Source organism: Oryx dammah, unplaced genomic scaffold (genome assembly GCF_014754425.2).
Source record: "Oryx dammah isolate SB20612 unplaced genomic scaffold, SCBI_Odam_1.1 HiC_scaffold_1, whole genome shotgun sequence".
Classification (NCBI taxonomy): Eukaryota; Metazoa; Chordata; class Mammalia; order Artiodactyla; family Bovidae; genus Oryx; species Oryx dammah.
The window spans coordinates 27,016,534-27,039,553 of record NW_024070185.1 but is presented as its reverse complement, the minus strand read 5'-3'; the positions used below and the strand labels follow the sequence as shown (position 1 = coordinate 27,039,553).

The following is a 23,020-nucleotide window of genomic DNA, read 5'->3' as shown; positions in this document are numbered from 1 at the left end:
TCCTGTTAAACATAAAGTGGTGACTTATTCTTTTGTGACTCTTCCCACAATAAAATTACTTCATCACTTTGGACTGAACAAAATCTGTGCCCTGAAAATTAACATGTGAAGAGCTGTACAATGATATAGCTTTTTTTTTTTTACACTAGTATTTACACACTATTTTTCTCTTAGATATGTTCTCTTTTCAAATTAGGGAGAGATTAGCCTTCCTGTGAATTCCCCACAATTGTACCATGGTAAACGAACCCTTTAACTCCCAGACTACTTGGGTTTGCTATGCCTGCTTTTTAGAGGGTGTGGAGGCATTAGACTCCAGTTTTTCTAAGCAAGTATTCCACAGATCAAAGATAGAACTCGGAGGCTGGACCCTTTTCTTCTAGAATAGGTCTGATTTTTATCAGTTCTGAATGTTGGCTTCCTTGCAAAATTTAATTTGAAAGGAAAAGCAAAAATTGGTGGGTTCAACAAATTATCTTCTATTTTGTGTAATATCTGACTTAAGTTATAGATGGATGAAGAATGTAAGGAAAAAGCAAAGATTCTGGGGGTCAAACTTGCTGGATACAGATTTGAGACCTTTACTTCCTCATCTGTAAAATGAAAATAACTGTACCTGCCCTGAATGCTTTGTAAGAGTTGAATAAGATAAAGTGGGTACCACCCCTCACACTGTGTGAGCCAGGAGGTAGTTATGAAATAATTTGTTTTTAATCCATCTTTTACTCTTAGCAATAGGTGAAAGTGAACACTAAACTAAATATTTATTTTAGATCTAAAGATGCAGTATGTTCAAACAAGTGTTGGCTAAAAGAAATGAGATGTCAGGCAAACTAACAATGCTAATCAAAGACCATCTATGACGATATTAATGTACTACACATGACACAATTACTTTTGATAAAAATGTAATCCAGGATTAAGACAGTAAGAGCAGCACATTCTGCTCAACAAATAGTTTCCAAGCCCTTAACAACACTTAAGGCAAAGTGCAATACTGTAAATGAAGATAAAATATTGCCCCAATATACATTAGGTGCCTTGCTATACTCTTGTTTAGTTCTACTAAAAGGTGTAAATGCTATTTGCTTTAGTGTGACCCTCTCTCCATGAATACAAGTGCATATTCATAAAGCCAGGGACAGAGACCAGGGTACCTGTATAATGGAACTTCTATTACCAAGTGCTAACCACATGAGTGGGCTTCCAAGGTGGCTCAGCAGTCAAGAATCTGCCTGCCAATGCATGAGACACAGGTTCGATCCCTAGGTTGGGAAGATCCCCTAGAGAAAGAAATGGTAACCTACTCTATATTCTTGCCTGGGAAATTCCATCAACAGAGAAGCCTGGCAGGCTATAGTCCACTGGGTCACAAAAGAGTCATACACGCCTTAGCGACTAAACAACAACAACGATAATAAACCAAGAAGCTTTGATTCAAGGGAGTGATTAGAACTGACGATACAAAAGTAAATAGAATGTAACAGAATTTGCCAGCTTAGCTTCTAGTCTTTGGTTATCCATAACTGGTATCTCAGAAATAACAGCATCATTCTGACATCCAGGAAGGTCATCCCAGTGAGAGTTTTGCAGAGTGGCAAAAACTTAGGACTAATGGATGATACAAAGCAATTCTCAAAAAAGAAAGAAAGAAAGAAAGCTATCTGCCAATACTTAGGATCTCCTCTCCTATTGATATTTGGTGAAATTAAGACATTCAAATTTATCCCTCTTAAAAAAAAAAGAAGAAGAAGCTTTCCAAGGGACACTTGCCTCAAGACAAGCTCAAAGAACAAGATCTACAGAGTTTACTGAACACCTACTATGTGCCTGAACTTCATGGGTGTTGTCTCATTTCATCTTCCTGACAAATTTTCAAGTGTTCTTTTCCCCATTTTAAAACAGAAGAAAACAAATGTTAGGGATAAAGTGATTCACCCAAGGTCACAAGATCATAAGTAAGTGGCAACATGAGAATCTGAACCTGAGACCAATCTTTTAACTCCTCCACAGCTCTCAATCCCCACCAGAGAGTTCTGCAATGTCAAACAATAATGCGGGTACAATGGGGAGAGAAAAATGCTGAAAGAATAAGTATTAATATTTTTTTTTAAGTTTGATTTTTAGGGAAAAAATTCTAAATCAACTTTAATTTTCATGTTAAGGAGACGTGATACTGGGGTATTTCCATTCTTTCCCTCTTGGATTATAAAGGGGCAATTTTAATGAATTGAAAAGGGTTTGGATACAACCACAACATCCTTTTTATAATCAAAAACTGCTTCCATGATCAGGATAACAAATTTTGTTAGAGAATCTAAGCATACACGATAGACTTTTTTACCCTCAATTTGGCACTGTTGACAAGTTTTTCTACTTTTTAGGAAAAAGGATTAATTTTGAAACTGGCTAGAAGGGAAAAAGAAATCCAGCACAAAGTTAAGTTTAATATTCCTCTGAAAAGTGCACTTTAAAATTGGAAACTAGAAAAAAAAATCATCAAAAGACAACTTCCATCACTACCACTTGATTACATTCAGCACTGAAAAGAATTCTTAAAGTGAGTATTCTCTAGAATGTAAGTGAAAATATCTAATGAGTTCATCTAAAATTTGAAGTGCCAAGTCCACACATCAATCTTGATTTTGCCATAGAGTTGACTGCATGTTGGTTTAAGACCTCCCATAAACAATATGAATGTATCTGTTTATAAATAATAAACCATCTACGGACAGCACTAATCAAATTAAACTCAGGAGGTCTATCTGGACAAAACCATCATTTTATAGAAATACATAAATCATGTACCCAAAACTCTATAAATAAGGCACACAGACACACTCACAATTTACTGTTGTATAGTATATTCTCGACTTAAATTTCTGTTATATAGGATTCTAAAAAATAACTTATCAGTGGAAATCTATCCTGGCTTAACAACTGTAAAAAGTTTTTCCTTGCATTCATGTGGCAGTTGTCAAAGTGTGCATGTACACACAGGCACACACACATTCACAACTCTATGTATGTCTTATATATCAATTACTACTAAGGAAGAGAAAAATGAGCCATTACAAGAACATGGAATCAAAGAAAGTATTAAGGTTTGCAAGTGAAGAGCAATAGGCAACTCAAACCTAAAATGCAAATTAAGATGATATGTTTATTTAGGTAAGCCCAAGACAATTTGTCTTTCTCTTATTCACTGGGGAAAAAAATCAGATGCATTAATATTCTATAAAGTCCCAATGCAAAATCAGGAGGCCATTCCATACGTCCATATTTTAATCTGTTATAAATTAACCTGAGTCAGGTCAAATCACGAAGCCATCAGACAGCTACATTCAACATGCACAATTACAACCCAAGTCCAATCATACACACCCGGAGTAAACGTAGGCCTTAAACAATTGGAGCAGTGAAGGGCCAGGCTAGAGTTTTCCCCAGAGAGGGACTGGTGGGGGGCAACTGGCAAAATGGATACATCCCAGACAATGGCAGAACCTGAGCACGCCCTCCAACCCTAAAGGTGCTCACGTGGTTGTACAAAAGTCTGTTTACAAGATCCGCAGCCCAGATGATCCACATCTTAAACTGCCCTCTTTCCAGAATTCCTGGTTTTAAATCACACTGGAAACCTTTGGCTGCGACTGAACTAGAATGGTTTGGTTTATCCCTTCTGAATGCCAAAAAGAGAAAAAAAAAAAAAATAGTGCCATACTTAAGTTTGTTTTGTTTCAAACTCTCAGTCCTTCTGCATTCCCAAACTGTATCCCTCTGACTAGTAGAAACCGTTATTAGAGAGAAAAGGTTTTGTTTTTTGTTTTTTTTAAAAAAAAAAAAAAAAACACCACCCACACACAGCCCCCAAAGCAGCCCGGGAGAAGGAATGAGGGAGGCTGACTGGTAACATACGGTACCATGAGCTGCAGTGGCCTCGCCGTCAGCGGTGCAAGGGTAACTGATCGCTCCTGGCCTTCCGCGCACAGCGAAGCTCAGCCCAGGGAAGGGGGGAACAAGGCCTGGGCGGGGAGGGGGCCCTTGCCGCTCTCGGGCAGTTTATACAAGAAGGCAGCTCAGCTCCTTTCTGGCGCATTCCTCCTCTCTATCTGGCCACCTCTTTGCCTGTGTCCTGTCGTGTTTTCTTCAGCCGGTAATTGTCCGGATGGCAAGACTTTTAAAACAGTCAGTTTAGGAAAAAGCGAAACCCTTCTAAGTGACCATCACAGCAAATCAGCTTCACGCTGGTGGGTAAAATTTTCCAAGGGAAGTGTTCTTCTGATAGTTCCTGAGTCTCTAAGTCCCCCCCGCCACCCCCGCCCCCACCCGCCGCCACACACACTCCCCTAGAGGGCTAAATGCACTGTGGCAATAAAACATTCATGCGACTTGGAATTTTAACACAATGCCATTTCCCTAGTTTAACCTGAAAGGAATGCACTAGTCACAACAGGCTACATCATCCTGCCATTAAACCCTGCCAAGGAACCGCTTTTTTGGCCCTGCCGGGCCAGCTTTGACGGGAAAGTACACAGACGCACACACTGAGCACAGAGGGGCCACCTCTGCTTCCTCGGCCGGGTCCAGCAACACCCTGCTCTTGAACGTGACCCCTGACCCCTCGCATTGTGACCGGCTTGTGATGCGTGTGTCACTCTGGCACTTCTGCAGAGCCTCACACTGTGCAGGCCGCTGGCGGCTCCCTCTCAACAGGACTTGGGCTGAAGCCAAAAGGTTCTCTCTTATTATTACTGCTACTATGGAAGGGCTCCCGTGGAAGGGGGGTGGGGGGTGAAGGCTATTGCCTGGTGCTGGAGAAGGGTCCGTTTCTGTTTTTTCCTTTGTCTTGCGACTTTTTAAAACACAAACTTTGTATTTGCCTTCATAATTAGGTTGTAATTACTGACAAGCTGGTTTGCTTTGGGGACAACTTATCAAAACTGCCAGTTCTTCCTGCATTTAAGTGACATTTCGTTTAGACTTACAAAATACAAAAACAAATTTTTCTGATTTCGCCGAAGAATTTTCGAGAAAAAACTCAAAAGGTGTTGAACTCTAAATAAAACATCCACACTTAACCATTTCATGTGGCTGAAGTACTACCACCCAAGGAACAAGGAACAAATTAGTTATTTGGGTTTTTTTAACTCTAGATGTATTGGTTTATTACTTGTGCAGAGCTGTCTGCCTTCCAAGGAACAAAGCAACAAACTAAGGAACAAGAGAAAATAAATGTACAACGAATGAATACTCAAAAATTACACTAAAAGTTTTTAAATGTTTGAAGTAATTTTGGACTCTGCGGTGATGCCAATTTGGTACTGTATAGCCTGATTTTTATTAATTTTGAAAGTTACAAGATATTATAAGTTTGCCCCTCCAACCTCTCTTTTTTCCTTTATCCTCAACTTCTCTCTCACTACTCAAGTATGCCTTCCAGATTTTTCTACTTTTCTATTTTTTTTTCCCTTTTCTGATCCTTAACTATTTTCATATGGGGCACTTTCACTTTCAACCTTGCCCTACTTTTTTGTTCTCTAATTTGTCCTCTCTACTCTATTCAGAGGCCATTCTAAGAAGCAAGTCCCTCCTGACGCTGACCTTGACCCTGAATTACAGCCAGGTGAACTGTGGTTATCCCTGCAAAAGGTGTTCTAGCCTTAATCTCCTAGAATGAGGTCACATCCCCTTCCTACAACAAGTAAAGAACATCTTCCTTCAGAGAACACCCTAAAATACAAAATAATGATCGCTACGCAGGTTAACATGCACACAGAAAATAAAGCCAAATTGTCTCCTTTAGCGTAATTTTTGTCTCCTTAGTAGATGGAATTAGTCTTAAGCCCCAGTTAAAAGACTTTTTTTTCTTCCTTTTCTTTAAACAGACATTATCATGCCTTGAAGAGTCATTCTAATCCCTTCACCTTAGCCAAACCATGCTAATTCTAGCTAGGAGGACAGCAATTAATTAAAAAAAAAAAGGAATTGACTTGAGGAACAGGGGGTGGGAAATCAAGCCAACAGAGAAGCAAAGATTATCAAATCCTATGTGAAATATTTCCATTTCAAAATATAAATGCTGAAATCAGACTGTCATTTTAACATATATAAAATCCAGCAATAAAGATATCTGATTTTTTAAATGATCTTATTACCAAAGTATATTCAAATCCAATTTTTATGTTACTAGTGGGAAGCCTAGTAAAACTGCAGACAGCACTACTTAAAGCAATGAAACTAAAATTACAGAGGATAATTTCTATTTAAATTCAGGCAGATACACTTTTTTGCTCATATCAAATCAATCAACACAATGATCTCAAAGCATCTTTGACCAGTTATCTAGAGAAAGAAAAGGGTCAAATCTGTGATCATGCACACACAGCATGTTAAACCTCTCGATTGTGATGCAATTCCTCTGAAAACCTCAGGAACTTTGAGACACACTGCTAAAAAGAAGCAATAACCCATCCCTTATTTCTAAGTAAAAAACTGTCAACCAATTTTATAACCTTCATACTGATATGGTACAGTGAGGCACCATGAGGAAGTCATGTTTTTATATGAAACGGTACCAAATTAATGGAATCAGAACACTACCGAACCTGTAAGAAAAGAAAGTTCTATCAGTGAGTTTATTGAATTGCGCAAAGTTGCACCAATGCAAAAGTTTTGCAGAAACATTTTGGTGTGGGTGGAAGCATATGATCAAGTCTGTGATAACCATCAATAATTTTCTTTAACTTAACCAAAAGAAAATTTTACTGTGTTAAATGGCATTTGGGAATACAAATTTTTAAAGTTTTGTGAGTTACCTTTTAATTTCTAGCAAGCAAAATAGGTGAGATGTTTCTCACCAACCCCCATTAAGATAAGCACAAACAGGCATATGTTAATCTATTCTCCACAAGAGTCTACTTGGAGCTATTGGATTTGCTAAGTCATCCACCCCTAGTAGTCCCTGCCAGTGTCCCACCTCACACCCCCTACAGGCAGTCACACTTTAACCCTCACAGGCAGTCAGACTTTAACCCTGAGTGAGGGCAACCCTCAGAAGCAACAAGATGAGACAAGAAAGGAAGCGTGTAGATGAAATAGTGAAGGAAGGAAAAGAAGGGAGATGCGGAAGGATGAGACCAGACTGAAAGAAACACAAGCAATAGGAAAGAGAAGGAGCAGACAGAGAACGAGGTGGGCAGAAGCAAAATGGAAAGGGAGAGCAAAGGGAGGACTGAAGGGAAAAAAGAGACGGCTGGGGAGAGGCGGTACAGGAGCCCCACGACACAACAGTGGATCAAGCAGCTGGCCAGAGATGCTAATTCAGCGCTTTAACAAATCAATGCCACTTGAAAAGTACAATGCGAGCCCTCACTGGGTAAGATGTCAGGGGACTGAGAAAATGCATGCTCAAGTATTTCACATTAAGAGGGAATAATGTGTTAATTTATAACTCTTCACCCTATACACTTGGATTATCTATCTGTGTCAGCCATTTGACTTCTTAAATTTATCAAAAAGGCACGCAAAGGGAGGCAGCCCTGGCTGCACCACCGGGAGACGGAGGTTTCGGAAGAGCCTGTCCTGGGTAGTCCTGCAGTTGTTTTCCCTTTCCTATCTGGGCTGACATGTTGGGGGCGGGGGGCGCGGGTGCAGGAAGGAGTGAGAATCTGAAGGCAAGATCTGGGGAGGAGGGGAACCCCTGGTCCAGTTACTAACGCAGCCCAAGGAGAGGCTTTGTGGGCCTGTGGCTGATTGCATTAGGTACCATCCGTCAAAAGTGACACAGAAGAGAAGGAATAACTTGAATCAGCAACCCCGAGCTGCCATCATCAGAATTTACTTTACGGAAACTTACTTAAGTCTCTCAGCACACCCAGCGGAAGAGAAGCTGCTGACAATCAGAGTGTAATTAAACAGTACTTTTGAAATGCCACCAGAGTCCCATAGACAGAGCTTATCAACATAGGAAGGGAAGGGAGGGCTAGTTTATTTTATTTGGTTAGTTCTGAGACAGGGAGGGGAGATGTAAAAGAACTGACATTACATCCCAGTATTTAAGAGCCTAATGTTTCTTTCTTAAGAAAAAAATCTATTCTATTAGACATCAGATTCTTGGAATTGTTTCCTAACTGTTCTTTAATGTAAATTTAACCAACTTTTAATTTAATGATAGCACAGCTCCTAACCTGAGAGAAAGGCTTAATACTTTTTGCTGCCAAATTTAAAGCACTATCAGACTTAAGTCTTCAGAGTGCAGGCATTGTCAAGACACAAAGGCAAGTATGTTAAAAAACTGTGGAATAAATAGAAGAGAGTAAATTTCAAGAAAGTATTGAATTAAGGTGACAGCCTTAAAGATATGAAGGGGGCATGTGATTATTACATAAAAAGGGAAGAAAATGACCAGATTGTAACTGCTCTGAGTTTCACTTTAAGATTCTTTAAATGACACACAGCACTTTTAAAGTGAGCAGATATTTTTATTTGCTACAAGTACAACTGCAACAGAAACAGATATTCTCTTATTTTCAGGACATTCACATGTAAATGAATGCTGATGAATGGAAATGAGATGCTATACATGATGGGCAACCTGCAACATTCAGTTTAAAAAAGGCAAAGTTACCTCACTCACTGAAGCTTGAATCTCTTCCTTTCTACACTTGGGCACCAAAAGAAATGAAAGACAATGACTGACCTTCTACCAGTTTCTATTGGCTAAACACCACCCTCCAGAGATACTCGAGATGGAAAACAAACGTTCTTTCAGTCTCATATTTTGCATCTCTGCTATTACACAGAATTACACAGCTACTTCTTTAAATGAGTATTTGATTAGAAATTGAAATTATAAATACTGGAAATTTGACAGCTGCACTGAGCCAAAGGATTAAAATGCCCAAAAGAGTGTGATTACTTAACGACTGTTTTCTCTTTCAAAGGAGATAATTAATAAGGAATTTCCTAGGTCAAGACCATAGGGTACATTACTTTCCCTTTTCATATAATCTTAAAACAGACAATATATATTCTGAGTACCATGTTTGCAACAGCAGAGACTGGTATTATATGCTTTACAAGGGCTTCTATGCCCTCAGAGTAGGATTTGTCCTATCCCTGGTTTTTGCATGAATTACCATTATTGTCTGTCCTATCCATGCCACCCCCATATAAACTATCTATTCTTATCATTATGGTAACATTAATCCTCTCCCCTTTCCCCTCCCCCACCACACCCACCTAAGGGGTTAAAAGACTTCAGTACATTTGTGACTTGTCAGTGACATATAATACCCGGGTCCTTCATGCAATCAACTTTTACTTGACATGTATTTGCTCATCACAGGACCCGCATTACTACTGGGAAAATGAAGAAAAACCTAAATTAACACTTGACATTCAATATGGTCAAGTCCTTAATTGGCTGGGCTTCCTGAGAAAGCAATTTTCTATTCCCCAAACTGTTCGCGTGTCATGTGTGGAGTGCAGCTCTTGGCCATCACTGCTGTCCCTCGCTCCCTCTAATGAGAGCAGATGAATTAGTGCTACGTGACACGATTTGAACAGGGCTTCCTCCTCTTCCCCTCCCCCCAACCTTTCTCCTATACCAATGACAGCTGTGTGGCAAGGGAAAGAAAGAGAAATGCAAGAGCAAAGAATCCTGTAAAGGATGATCATTTTTTTAAATGAACCTTAAATGTCTTCTTGAAACTCCAGAACAACAGGGTCATTTCATGGTGGAGGTGGGGAAGGGGGTTGTTACAAAGATCAGGGGAATTATCTGGCTATGGCTGATTTGGGTTGTATTAACTTCCAGCATGTTTCTTCCATTCCTGGCTAGTTGCAGTATTAGATTGCACTGGTCTAATTAAAATGGAATTTACATCCACTTAAAAAACTTTTTTTTTAAAAGGTCTGGAGAATGGGTCAACTAGAAAAAAAATGAACAGCATGAAATGATTATTATTCTAAGATAAACATACCTCTGGGTTAAAGAAATAGAGTCTTTTCAACAAACACTTAAGTCTTAAGATGTGCAACACAAAACTCTTATCACCATACTTTGCTTTCAGATACTGAAGTTCAGTACCTGAACTTCATACTCGCCATCTTATTTTAAATCATTTTTGTTTGGTTCCCTTCCTTTGATTGTTGAATTTTTGCAACAAAAGCTATTTGAATGCTGATTTCATCCTACTATTTTGAAGAGAGGGGGGAATATAGTCTGCTATAGATGTGCTTATTTAGCTCAAAGAGAAACTGGATGGATGCACGACAGGAAGGTAGGACAGAATTTGCTTGGTTCAAAAATACTGAAACGTAAACTGAAGGGATTTCTCTGCACCTTTACTTACTCGCTTTGAAACCAAAGAAGTAATTTTAAATGCCTAAATTGCTTACCCAGTCCAACAAGGACCAAACAGAACTGGAGGAGGTAAGAATATATGGCAAATCACACATTTGAGAGAGAAGTTAGTCCAAAGTACATGCATCATGTAAAGATAATTATTTACTCTTTACTCATCTTTATTTAAATGACAGCTAAGGCAAAGATGCTACCTGTGTACTAGAAAGTATATCAAGATTGTACTGGTATCACAAAATCAATGCAAGCATGCAAAATACAAAACTCAAGTCTCAAGTGCAGTTCCCCTGCCTCAAATAAGTAGCTTGATCATTTATTAGTTATTCCTCTATAATTCTGAATAGAATTGAACTAATATTTCAGTAAGAAAACTCTGACGTGCATTTGAATACACAAAATATGGTGAAACCCAGTTTTATACTGTTTAAAGTTATTACCTAAAACCAAAAAAGGTCTTTCCATATTTTATATTCATGGAAAATAACAAGAAAGGAAATAAAGTTTTATAGCATTTCTCTTAAAAAAAGTCAATTCACAACATGATTTTAAATACTGCTACACTAACAGAAGACAAGCTGTAACGTAAGAAACTTTTGGGAACACCTTTTAATTTTCTAATTTGTTGGAACATTATCATTTCAGATAATGCAAAAACTCTCAAATAATTTAGAAATATTTTCACTGAAGCAAAACTGCAATGGACACTACCCCTTCTGGTGGCCAAAGCGCTGATATTTCAAGTATTGTTAAAGATATCTTTTGAAAATATACTTGAGACAGCTTGTGACTGGGCATTCTATCAGGTGTTTATAAGAAATGGACAATTTGGTATTCGGGAAAAGCAGCTCAGTCAAATACATCCAGTTAACTGCTAAGGTAGCTTTATAATCACTGAGCAACAAAGGGCAGTGTATTCTGCCAATAGCTTTAGGGTGACCTTTGCAATGCTGACTAGTCCGTCAAGTTCCATCTCTGAGATGCATGATACTACGGACAGGGATGGTGTAATAAGTGAGGTAGGAACTAAAGACCAGGAGCCTCCAAAAGGGTAGGCATTTTACATAGAGGAAATGAAGAATTTCTTTCCCTAAGAAGAGACGCTAAACACCAAGAGATCAGGCTGAACAGCCCCATATTCTTTCCCAAAGCACTAGTAGCCATCTGAAGTGTAGACACTAGCAAGTATTGGGACAGCATTGGGAAGCATCAGCATCTTCCCTCACACTCCCCTATGTTTCTAAAACCTGTAATGAAACTCCAACTGGGAACTGGTAAAATAGGATCAATGACCTGAGCTCTAGAAGTAAAGCTGAAAAAGAATGCTGATCTCATTGTAAAGCTTTAAACAAATTGTGAGGAGTCCTGCCTTATTTGGGGGTACTTTCCAAGCACTGCTAACAAGATAGATTAACGACTCAGGAGGACAACAATCAGCGAGATGACTGCACTGGACTCAAAGACTGGATCACCTATAGGAAAGTGAGCCTTTTTGACTCAAGAAAGTCACTTCTCGATTGAAGAAAGTTAACTGTGACTGTGGCAGAGTGGCATGCTTAAACTTGATATTCTCCTAGGGATGAGCAGACTTTGAAGTTCATAATAAACTTGAAATGGCTTTGTGGAATGTTAAGGCTTAACGTAGATGGATGGTGCCACTATCATGCCTACACAAAATGAAGTCAACCTGGAAATAACTGCATTCACAGCTCCAGGGTATTTAAAATGGAAGGCTCCCCCTCCTCCCCCCCTTTTTTTTATTAAGAATTTTACTTTGAACCCTAAGAAGAAGCTGCACTTTCCAACTTGTTTCGCATAGCTCAAATTAAAATACTTATTCCGGTTTAGAAAGGCATCATGTTTGCCACCCACCTAGTTCATGTTACCCTCACATTACACCATTTGCAAGAAGTATAAACACAGGGAGAAAGAAAGGACTGCTTTAAAACAGCCTGGCAGATGCAACAATAAAACTGCTTCTAAAATACAAGACACAAATGTTATTTTATAAAAAGGAAGAGCATCTAAAGGAGTATATTCTTTTATCCTCCATTCTTCACCACTGTCTTTACGGCAATGCTTCCCACCCCAGTATTAAAGATTATTTTATCTAATTCCTAGTTGAAAGGTTTCTAAAACTGGTAAGTCACAACTGTGTTGACGCTGAACTTCTTGAACATGGCATACCAACGTCATTCTGACACACTAACAGATGCTTCGTAACAAGTCGCACAAGTCACTTGAGTTAAAATACCTGACTTACTATATAAAACAAACTGTTACTCTCTGGTCTCTGTTCCAGCTCAGCTCTTCTCTGCTGTTTTGGAAGCAAACCAACAGCTTGTTATGTTTATATCAGCAGTGACTCCCTTCTGATTGGTGCCCGACACTGACGTTGATGCTGTTCAACAAGACCCTAGACGGAAACTAGGCACACGGAGGCACCATTTGCAGATCATTTTAACAAGATGCTGCTTCCTGTTCCCACGAAAATCAATAACAGGATGACCTTCAATTTGAAATTCAAACCAATTAATTACCGGTTCTGTTGAAAATGCTGATATCTGATTTGCCTAGAGAAATTCAACTATGAATAGATTATCTTCAAGAGCCCCTTCAAAAAATTTACACAGGCATTGAAAACATATCTTATACAACATAAATGATGTTTTCTAAAAGCTTGTATACAATATCAGCCTTGTATGAACTGGCATAGGGAATTTTTCCCCTTGTGGTTCATCTCCTCTCGGTGACATAGTCAATTGCCTGGTAAATTACTGCAATCCCGCAAAGATTCAGGGCCAACAATCCACTGTTTAAAGGTGAGATAAAAACCTCTTTATAGTTGAATTCAACTTTTCATCTACATCAGTTACTGACACAAATCATGGAATTCTTTTCCAAATTTAGATATCTCCCCTTTCTTCCCTAGAATTCTAAAATTCTTACTTTTCAACTTTTATTAAAATCCTCTATTTTTTGTTTTGCTCACATTTGATTTTTCTTTGTATGTGGGTCACAAGAAGAAAAGCTATACATCAAAACTATCAGCACCAGAAATATATTTACCAAACTTTTTTTTTTAATTGCTTAAAAAAAAAAATGAAGAATTTGGTTCATCCCAGTGGGGAATTCCCAAGATGAATGTTCACATGCAATGAAACTATTATCTTCATCCATTAAAATACTATCTAAAACAGAGGTTTCTATCTGGCAGTCGCTAGGCTGAATAAAGCCTACAGATGAGTTTTGTTTGGACCACACACTTTTAAAAATATTTGAAAAGGTTGCCAAGATTTTAAAATCAGAAGAGTCCACATAAAAATCTGGATTTCTGACTTCCCATTAAAAAGAGAGAGAGAAGACAAGGATGTCACAACACTGGGCCTGCATCCCCACCTCACAACAACTGTCTGGAGCGGGGGAACTGAAACGTCACTGTGGTTGACACAAGGTCCTTCTGATCCACTGCGTTCCCATCAGATTCACTCCCCTTGCTTGTTACTACCTTACTTCCTCATGGCCCTTTTGGGCAACTCTTGATCTTTAAAAAGACATAAAACTCCAAAGAGGGTTAACAGAGTTTGTGAAAGAAAAGGAGAAGGGTATCTTCTCTTTCTTATTTCATGGGTTTGCGTAATGTAAGATGGGGGGTACATTTTTCAAAATATAGTTGTTCAATCAAACATCAAGTGCCAAGCAAACTGCTTTTCATGATTTTTTTTAAAAAATTAAAGCAAATCCCAAACTGATGATCTCTTCTTGAACAGTGGTTCAACAAAACATTTACACTGGTTTTCAATCAACCACACTCTTCCCTGAAGCCCAGCAAAGACGCTCAAGTCAATGGTGTTACTCGGATCTACATCCATTTTGTTCCTTCACATGTTAACACTTCTGTACTTCCTTTCTAGAACGATCCTGTACTTAAGTGAAAACTGACCCTAATGTGAAAATAGAATACATCTTCAAGGTAAATTTCAAAAGTCAACATTTAGGATGCATGAATATTATCACAGGAAATACTCGTCTTTACTGGCTCCACATGTATGCCACAACCTGACATTTATACTTATATTAAATAGACATTATTGCAGGTTCGAATGACCCCAAAAGTCATGGCATATTTCTTTAAAAATGATTACCTAAAAGCAGATGTCTATGACAGTTACAATGCACATCTATTTTGCTTTTTCCCTTAACTGCAGGTAATTTCAAGGAGAAAATCTTTCTATTTCTCTATTTCCAATCAACCACAAGAAGATAGTACTTCTATCCATTAATAGCTTTTACAAACAAATTAGAAATACCCTATTTAGCAGAGGAAAGTATCTTTTTGCTTCATCCAAGAATATGAATAGACTACCTCTGAAGAACTATACAGTTCAGAATGTATTAAATGTGCTATGACTAGCCCATACTCCAACTTATTAAAAAGAAGAAAATGTAAATCAACTTTCAAAAAGTGTTTCTCAGTTATGTTTCATCACTGGACCACATTCTTCAAAGATTATTGTTTAATTAGGTGTTTCCTTCCTAAAACAGGTGTTTTTCCTCCATTCTCACCTTAAGAAAGTAACCCTTGAACACACGCCAAATTTAATTCACAATTAGACATTAATCCCCAAATTCTCTTGATTTTTAACAACCTGAACAACTTTAAGTAAACAGTTCACAAAATCATAACGATCATACTGCATTCCTTAACACCTATTTGAATAGAAAAAGAGAAAATGCTCAAAGTATGAGCGCCATAAATAAAGTCTTATACCCAAAAGCTGAACAACAATGTTATATATTCCTTTTGGGAAGCATTTTTCCTTAATATCCATTATGCTTGAATTTTGAACAATTAGCAGCAGACACCTGGAACTCAATTATTAATTTACCTCTCCCCACACCTTTTACACTTCTGAAACCATCTCTTAAGATGCTTCTTAAAAGAGATGACCCCATGGGTAGCATACATGTAAATGTTCAGATTATTTTCTTTAAAACATCTTGTTATAATCTAAGATTAAATTTACTCTTTTTTAAGAGTATCATCTTGGGAAAAAATTTAATTTCTCAAATTAAGTAAACGGATAAAAAACAAAAATTAAAACAGTTCTAGGAAAAGTATAATTCACTACATTCATTTTGATTTACCTACTATAATATTTTAGAAAGGGGAATTTTATGGAAAAAACATAGTTAATTCCCATTCATGATGACCAAAGTTTTAAGCTTTTCTCCTCGGGCTCACATCATGGCAGCTGACTGCAAATACATGAAAGAGTTCTAGAAGATTCCTGATTTGGTTATTTTTGTTTGTGTTTTACTGTGTCGAGACAAAAAAAAAGTATGAGATAATGAATGTTTAATAATATTTAATCTGTACTATATAGGGATGAAGCATTACATTCACTTAACTCCTTCCTTCTTTCTATGAATCACCGATTTCTAGGAAATCAAACCTCAAACTAGGCTTATGCTGAGGCTTATTTCAACACTCTGCATTTGTTTAAAAAAAAAAAAAAGGAAGAAAGAAGAGAGACCCAAAGGACAAGTCCAGTAGCACATAAAGCATAGGGGATCATCTGCATACTCAGAAGGCAGGCAGCAGTTGGTTTATGAAGAAATTATTAAAAAGAACTATTTGCCCAGGGAAAAATGACCAACTTCTCACTTTTAACCAAAAGGGTGTTTTTAATATAACGAGCATCCAAGCTTCCCTGGTCATGAGAAAACCTGGAATATATTACACACGCATAAATGTGGCCCAGGAAGCAGTATATGAGATATGCTTGCTATTGACAGATTAACACTTCATTTTCATTACTCTAATCTCACCACAGGCTGTGAACATTCTCTTTTTCTTATTTGAACAACAATGGTGCATGAAAAACCAAGCTGACAGGCAGGCGGGGTTCATTAAATGCACAAGGCTTTTATTCCCATAATACATCTCACCTGTATGAAGCTAGGGTTCAGGCTCCCAGGCTAGCTACTGAAACAAGTTCTCCCAGATGTTGGACTTCTCTTTCGATCCCTTCTTACTTCATTTATAATAAATGTCAAAAAAAAAAAAAAAGTCAAATGGAAAAATTATTTTTCACAATGAACTCCATTTAACAGACAATAGGATTGGTAAGATATCTTAAGATTGATTCAATCCCATGAATATTTTCCAAAGTTGTCCAAGAAAACAAAGAAATGATTGGGAAGGAAAATGATGAGACATTTGAAGTTTGGGTCAGAGTCTCATCTTGGTATCTCTGTCTAAGCTTGGTTCTAACTCATTTGAGGGTAACTACAGTTTTCCACTGGTTAAAAATGGGCAAGTCACAAAGTAAGAATCAATCTAGCTCTTTCCCAATGAATGACAAAGAGCTTCACCAAAAAGCTACCTTCAAGAAGCAAAAAGGGTACAAACTAAGGGATAATTTAAATGACATTCCTAAGAAGGGGAATTCCTTTTTAAGGTGAGCCATCCATATGCTCACTGCATCTGAGGCAGCCACTGACAAATCCCCAAGAAACCTAGAAATAAATCACTTAATTCCCACAGCCAACCAAAGGACAGGTATCCACTTCCTGCCTGTCTGTACACCACACACAGATGCACCACCATGTGACAATGTGGGGGTCTTACAGGAAGTCTTCCCACAAAGTCTAGAGCAGGGCTTTGGTTTTGGTACATTCTGGTATTCTAATATGAATACCTAAAAAAGAAAAGCAATATTAGCTAGGCTCTACAGATCCTACCCGGCTCTCGAGTTAGGTTCTGATGTGAGGTCAACAAGGAGGTGCCTTCCTGAATACAGTCATTGTATACTTATTGTCCCATTTCTTGCACGTGGCCTTCTAGTCATGTCCCGGCACCAGCAGAGGGCACAGGAGTGGGCAGCTTTCTTTACCTATGCCTGAACAGGTGCCCAGAGTCCTCCTAATGATTTAACCCAATGAAATTTTTCTTGCTTAAATTTTAATGGAAGGCAAAAAAAAAAAAAACAAAAAAAAAACCATTTTGAAAACCCTAGATAGAGGTTCTCATTTTAATATTAGTTTTGTTATTATGTTAAGCCAGCTGAATGTAATTATTTTCAGCATGTAAAACATTCATTATCCTGGATTTTTTCTGTTTAAACTCCCAGTTCAGGTACTCTGATCATCAACTATGAGTCCTGAAGATCTGTCTAGAGAACAAATAGCCACTAAAAGATACCTTAATAAAGTTGAAAAATTCATGACAGTCACACAAAAGCACAGCAGGCCCAAGGACCGGAAGCTGTGTCTTTCCATGCAGAAGAATATTTTCGAACCTTGTCCATTTTAACAGTCTCTCAGCTGGGTAGGACAATGGGTTAAAATTCATTAAATACAAAATAGCAGTGAATCCTCCTCACTGTGTTCTGTATACTGCATGTTTTCCACTTCAATTTATACTGTCATCCATTAATATTAGCCCTGCCATGACTTTGATTTCTTTTTTTTCAATGTTTCAGTTAACTCTTATTAACTGCAGTTTGTCTCAGAGAGTCATACCTTCAACCTATTGATGGAAAAACTTCACGTTTTTCCTTCTAACAGAATGCTCTCCTGTGCAGATGCAAGTCTAACTGCACAGAATGATAAAGCCAAGAATTACTTTTAAAAAAGAAAAAGAGAAAAGCAAAATCTCTTTTCAGCTAAGTACTTTCTTCCACAGCGAAGGATCCAATTGAACTGCCTTTCAGCGCCTTTGAATGATAAGCCTGGGCCCCCGGTTACATGTTTTTATCACGCCCGGACTTAAAGAACCTTTACAGAGCAGAACTCAGGACAGTCCTCCTGTCAGCACCTCCACGCTGAGGACCACTTCTGAGGGTGGCACCTCTTTCCATCCCTCTGCCAGAGTGATGTACTGGCAAGAAGGTGCCTTTTAATTCCTTTTTATTAGGGCAAATAGAGCCAGTGAAAGTAAGGAGAAATCCAAAAAAACAAAAAAGAAGGGAAAGGAGAATAAACCAAGAAAATTAATAGGTTTATGGGAACAGGAATAGGAAGAAAAAACAGTCTAATCATGCATTTAAGTCATTAAGTAAGTGGCTGCCAACCAAACAGAAATGAGGCTTAAAGCGACCCCCCTCCCTGCCCCCAGCAACAACACACAAACCCTAAAGACAGTAGCAAAATAAGACTGCAGTCCAAAAATACTGAGTAAATAAGATGTCAGATATGCTCAAGAGAATCCCTGTTACAATGAGTAACTTCCTACTGTTCAAGATTATTTTCATTTTCTTCACAGAGAGAAATGAAAAACTGGCGGGCTTAATTAATGAAAAACAAAAGGATATTATTTTGTTGTTAAAGGATCAATTCTTTTTTTTTAATTGGAATGATGATTAATAAGCCGAGAATTTGATTTCTACGTTAGCCAGTTTGAGTAATGCTTTGTTTTTCCACAAGCATTTCCATTAAGAAAGGCTGAGTGAATGAAGAAATGATACAGCTCCTTTTCTCTTCTCCTGCTCTCTGATTCTGTGGCATGAAATGCTACCCAGAGCGTCTGAATAGAACACCGCACACCACCCTCAACCAAATGAACTCCAGTCATAAATTTTTCACCTTAGGGTTTGAATGTACACTATGAAATTTGCTAGGGTTCCTACAGGGAATGTACAAATTAAAAAAGAATCAATACTTTTTATTTTTTTCCAGTCTCTAAAACTTTCTTTTAAAGCTGGGGAGGGAAAAGGCAGTACAGATCATGCTCAGTGAGGAGGCGAGGTACCTCGGATGTCACCGCCCAGGCATCATTTCCCGGGTGTCATCTGCACATATTAAAACTTCCGGGAGCTTTAGTTGCTCAGAAAGTTTTGTGCCTGTTTACAATTGTATCTTATAGGAAAAGAAACTCTCTCTTCGATACAATGTCTTGCTTGTATGTCAAGACAGAAAGGCTGCTGTGCCTGAATTATGCCTCTCTTCCTTTATTTCTCTAAAGCTTAAAAATAGATGTCAAAGTTCCTTGAAAGGGTTTATGACTCTCTTTCCCCTCCTCTCCCTGGTTCTTAAGTAGATGGAGGATCACCAAGCAAAATGTGGAAGCCAGCTGCTTTCGGGAAATAAAACTGGCATCAGCTTTGGCAGACAGGGGTAAGATCAATCATTTCCTACGACCCCCAATCTTCTCTCTGACCGAGGCCTAGAGAAGCATGGTTATGTAGCGGCAAAAACACACCACGAGAGGGACAGCAGGATTTTCACATGGTGAAGAATTCATTCCACCCACAGAACAAACCAGGTTTCCAAACCTCACGTGAAAGGAAATCTTGGAACCATTACGTTCCATGTTCCTTGGACAGCAACAAGCAGGGACTCCCAGAAAAAAAAAATTATCTCACTGAAAAAGTCACCCCACAATTCACTCTCTTCTCCCTGTTACCAAAAAGTTCCCTGACAACACTCGGCGGGAAAGAAAGGAGTTAACTCGTAGTTCAATTCCAACACCATGATTCCAACCGTGGACACAAGCTAAAGGCAAATTCCAGTGTCTTGTCTCATGCCTTTTGATACATATACACATTATAATCAAAAGTCTCAAGTTCAGAAAATACTTCTTTGGCCTTTCACAGCCATTAGCTATACATGTTTACAGGAAAAGTCCTCTGGACAGCTTTGCAGACTGATAAAGGCAGATGCCCAATGTAACTTTCTTTAAGGGTGTGTCAGACATGTAAGGTGGGAAGAGAGACGCACTAGAATGTGTGTTTTTCATGGACCTGGATGACGCCAGCTCACTATCTGTAACGGCCAGTTCCCTTGGAGTCGGCTCCCCGTGTCACAACGACCTGGCACACTGGAATGCATTCTCTATCACTGGAGTCCTTGCGACCCTGCCTTGGCTGTGACCCACTCACTCTTGCCCCAACTTCTCTGAGATGCCTTACTCAGCATCTAATTAGTTAGGGAGGATTTGCCGCGGCTCTTAACCCTGGCACAGAAGTGGGAGGATGCGCTGCTGCGGGAGCCCAAGTCCCTCCTGCCGCTCCGTTAATCAGATCTCCATAAAGCCACGCGTGAATGACGGGCCTTATCAGTGACTGTTAAGATACACTCATAAATATAATTATTAAAAAATACCTACAATTATATAGATAACATAGCTACACCTGTAGGGATTTATTTTTTGACTGTGGTTACTTGATTCACCTTAGCTTTTGCTAAGGCCTTACAGACTATACACAGACACACAGTCCCAGTTTGCAGATGATAGAAGCATCAGAAAAATAATTTCAAAATGATCACCTACTATGTTCAAAGTCACTTACTGTATCATGGTGAAAATCAATTGAAATGCGAGCACAGATTTTTTTAATATTACCAATCTATACCACATATCCATCTGAGAATATGTTTGTGCCTGCTTTACTTGCTTTAACATGTATATAAACACCATATATAAGGCCTACTACGTTCGTTCCCCTTGCATTACAAATTAGACAGTACCTGTTAAGTGAAGTCTGCCTGTTATACACAGACTTACAAAGTACAGGCCAACACATAAGCACCTGTGCTACAACCTGTATTTTAACAATTACCCAAATTCCTAATGTTAGTGTTACATGATAAGAATGGATGAGAAGACTTACATTTGAATAGATGTCTACAGTTAAGTCTTCAATATAAAACATTATCACTCAAATTAGAGAGGGAAAGTAAATTGGAGGTAGGAGCCTACTAATTCAACAGGCTGAAATTACATGCCTCCTAATATAATATAAATATTTATTTTAGCATCAAGACCGTCAGTTTGGTCAATTTAATCCTTTTTTAGTAAGATGTGATTACTGAAACACACCAACTGTAAGAAGGGGAGTAAAAAGGGAGGAGGAAAAGTACAGAAACCTAGAGATGGCTGATGCCTGGCAGTGAAAGTCATTTTCAAAGACCATTAACTATCAACTGCTTTACTCCGGGCTCTGATTAAATAAGAATATACATCCTCTGTTAAAAGGGACAGCTGCATGAGGGGGATAGAGTTAAGAATAAAATGCATTCTATGAACTAGAAGGAAGAATCAAACCACGGTATACAATTAGGCATCTGACTTGTAAGAAACACTGCCTATGTGCCTTTTAAACTGTTAGTGAATAAACATTCAAATTATTTGCGGGGGGAGGGCAGGTAGGAAGTCAGACAAAATCACCGTTTCTGCTTGAATATATAGATTCAACCAACGGAAACTGTCCTTGCCTATATGAATAGAAAGAACTAAAAGACTACTGGGAGGAAAATGCATATCGAACCTGCTTTTAAATGGATGCCAACAATGTTGTTATATGTTTCTGACAATATATTTTATCATTTCTCTGAAATGGGCTAGATTTTATATTAGTGAGAAAGTTTGCTTGATTCTGTCCTATCTCTGGTGAGCAGACGCTCTGGTATTAATGTAAATCACTGATTTAATTTTTAGCTTTCTTGGTTTGCCCCTCACCTATCTAGGAAACGATTTCTCTGGTGATAACTAACACATCATGCTAATGAGAGAATCTAATGCACAATAGAAAAATGTCACTACTAATAATATTTGCATGAAGTTAAATAAAGCAACTGTAGGAGAATGTCAGACAGTTGTTCTTTAACAAGACACAGTTTCACAATGAAATTATGTTGTTAATTTTGTTACATCATTGGGTGACTCCTAAATTACCACATAATGATGCGCACAGTCATTTATAATTCTAACTTAGTATTTCACTTGTGTCTGAAAAGAGACCTTATTAAGGGATTCACGTTTTATTTGAAACAGGTTAAATATACCTCACCAATAATAAAAGGTAAATGCCTCTAGTAATGTGTAAAGTATAAGCTCTAGCCCTTTACCTGTTACAGTTTTATTTCTGAGAAGATTTCAAAATATATTATTAGACTACTGCACCCCTTGAGGGAGTACAAACAATTTTAATTGCTATTCTCTCACATGAACAAGGTATTTACAAAAATGGAAAAAAATCATCATTTAAAGCCTGGTTTAAAACAACGATTTCCAAAAGCAGATCTGATTTTCTGCTTTTCACAATACCTTGTGAGGTTAAAATGGGCAAAACAACATTCTAGACTCTAGGAGATGAACAGAAAAGATGAGCAAAGAGTTTCTGGTTATTCTCGACCTGTCACTGATCAAAGTGACCCAAAGAAGAACTCCCTTTAGAGAAGTTAAGAGTCATGCCCTTCAAGGTTATCAAGTGTTTGTCTGTATGGGAAAATATTATCCCTTTTGAAAAAAAAATCATACTAAAATATGGAAGAAAAATACAGAGGCAAGAAAATGCAGTCAAATTGTCATATCTTGAACTTTAGGGGAACAGACTTAGTTTCAGCAAATCTAAATTGGCTTCAGATTGTGGGATCTTTTTGTTAGAATTAGACAGACTGGAACATTTACATATAAGCAGATCTAACTTTGCTCATACAAAACAAAAGACAAAGATTTTTATATCTCTGCTTCCTAAATTACCCATAGAAGACACAACACTAGAATATTAAATTTCAGTATTTATGAGCTATCTCCCACTTGAAGTTTTGCTGTAGTTAAATAATACGGATTGTGAATTCTCTATAGTTCAGTTTTGAAACTGGCTAGTCAAGTCTTTTCTAATATTTAAAGAAATGATCAGGTACATCTCA

At 38.1% G+C, this 23,020-nt stretch overlaps 1 protein-coding gene across 4 annotated transcripts in view; it reads right to left on the bottom strand.

Annotated features, from left to right (window-relative positions):
• The window catches only part of BNC2 (basonuclin 2), a 480,757-nt gene that overhangs the window by 295,127 nt on the left and 162,610 nt on the right, over positions 1 to 23,020 (bottom strand). The window contains exon 1 of one of the 4 annotated variants that reach the window (XM_040237873.1): positions 3,921 to 4,286. The exons of the other annotated variants lie outside the window; for them this stretch is intronic. Coding sequence (XP_040093807.1) covers positions 3,921 to 3,923 — 3 coding nt within the window. The 5' untranslated portion in view covers positions 3,924 to 4,286. Of the gene's footprint in view, positions 1 to 3,920; positions 4,287 to 23,020 lie in introns of those variants that run through there. 4 annotated transcript variants of the gene reach the window in all.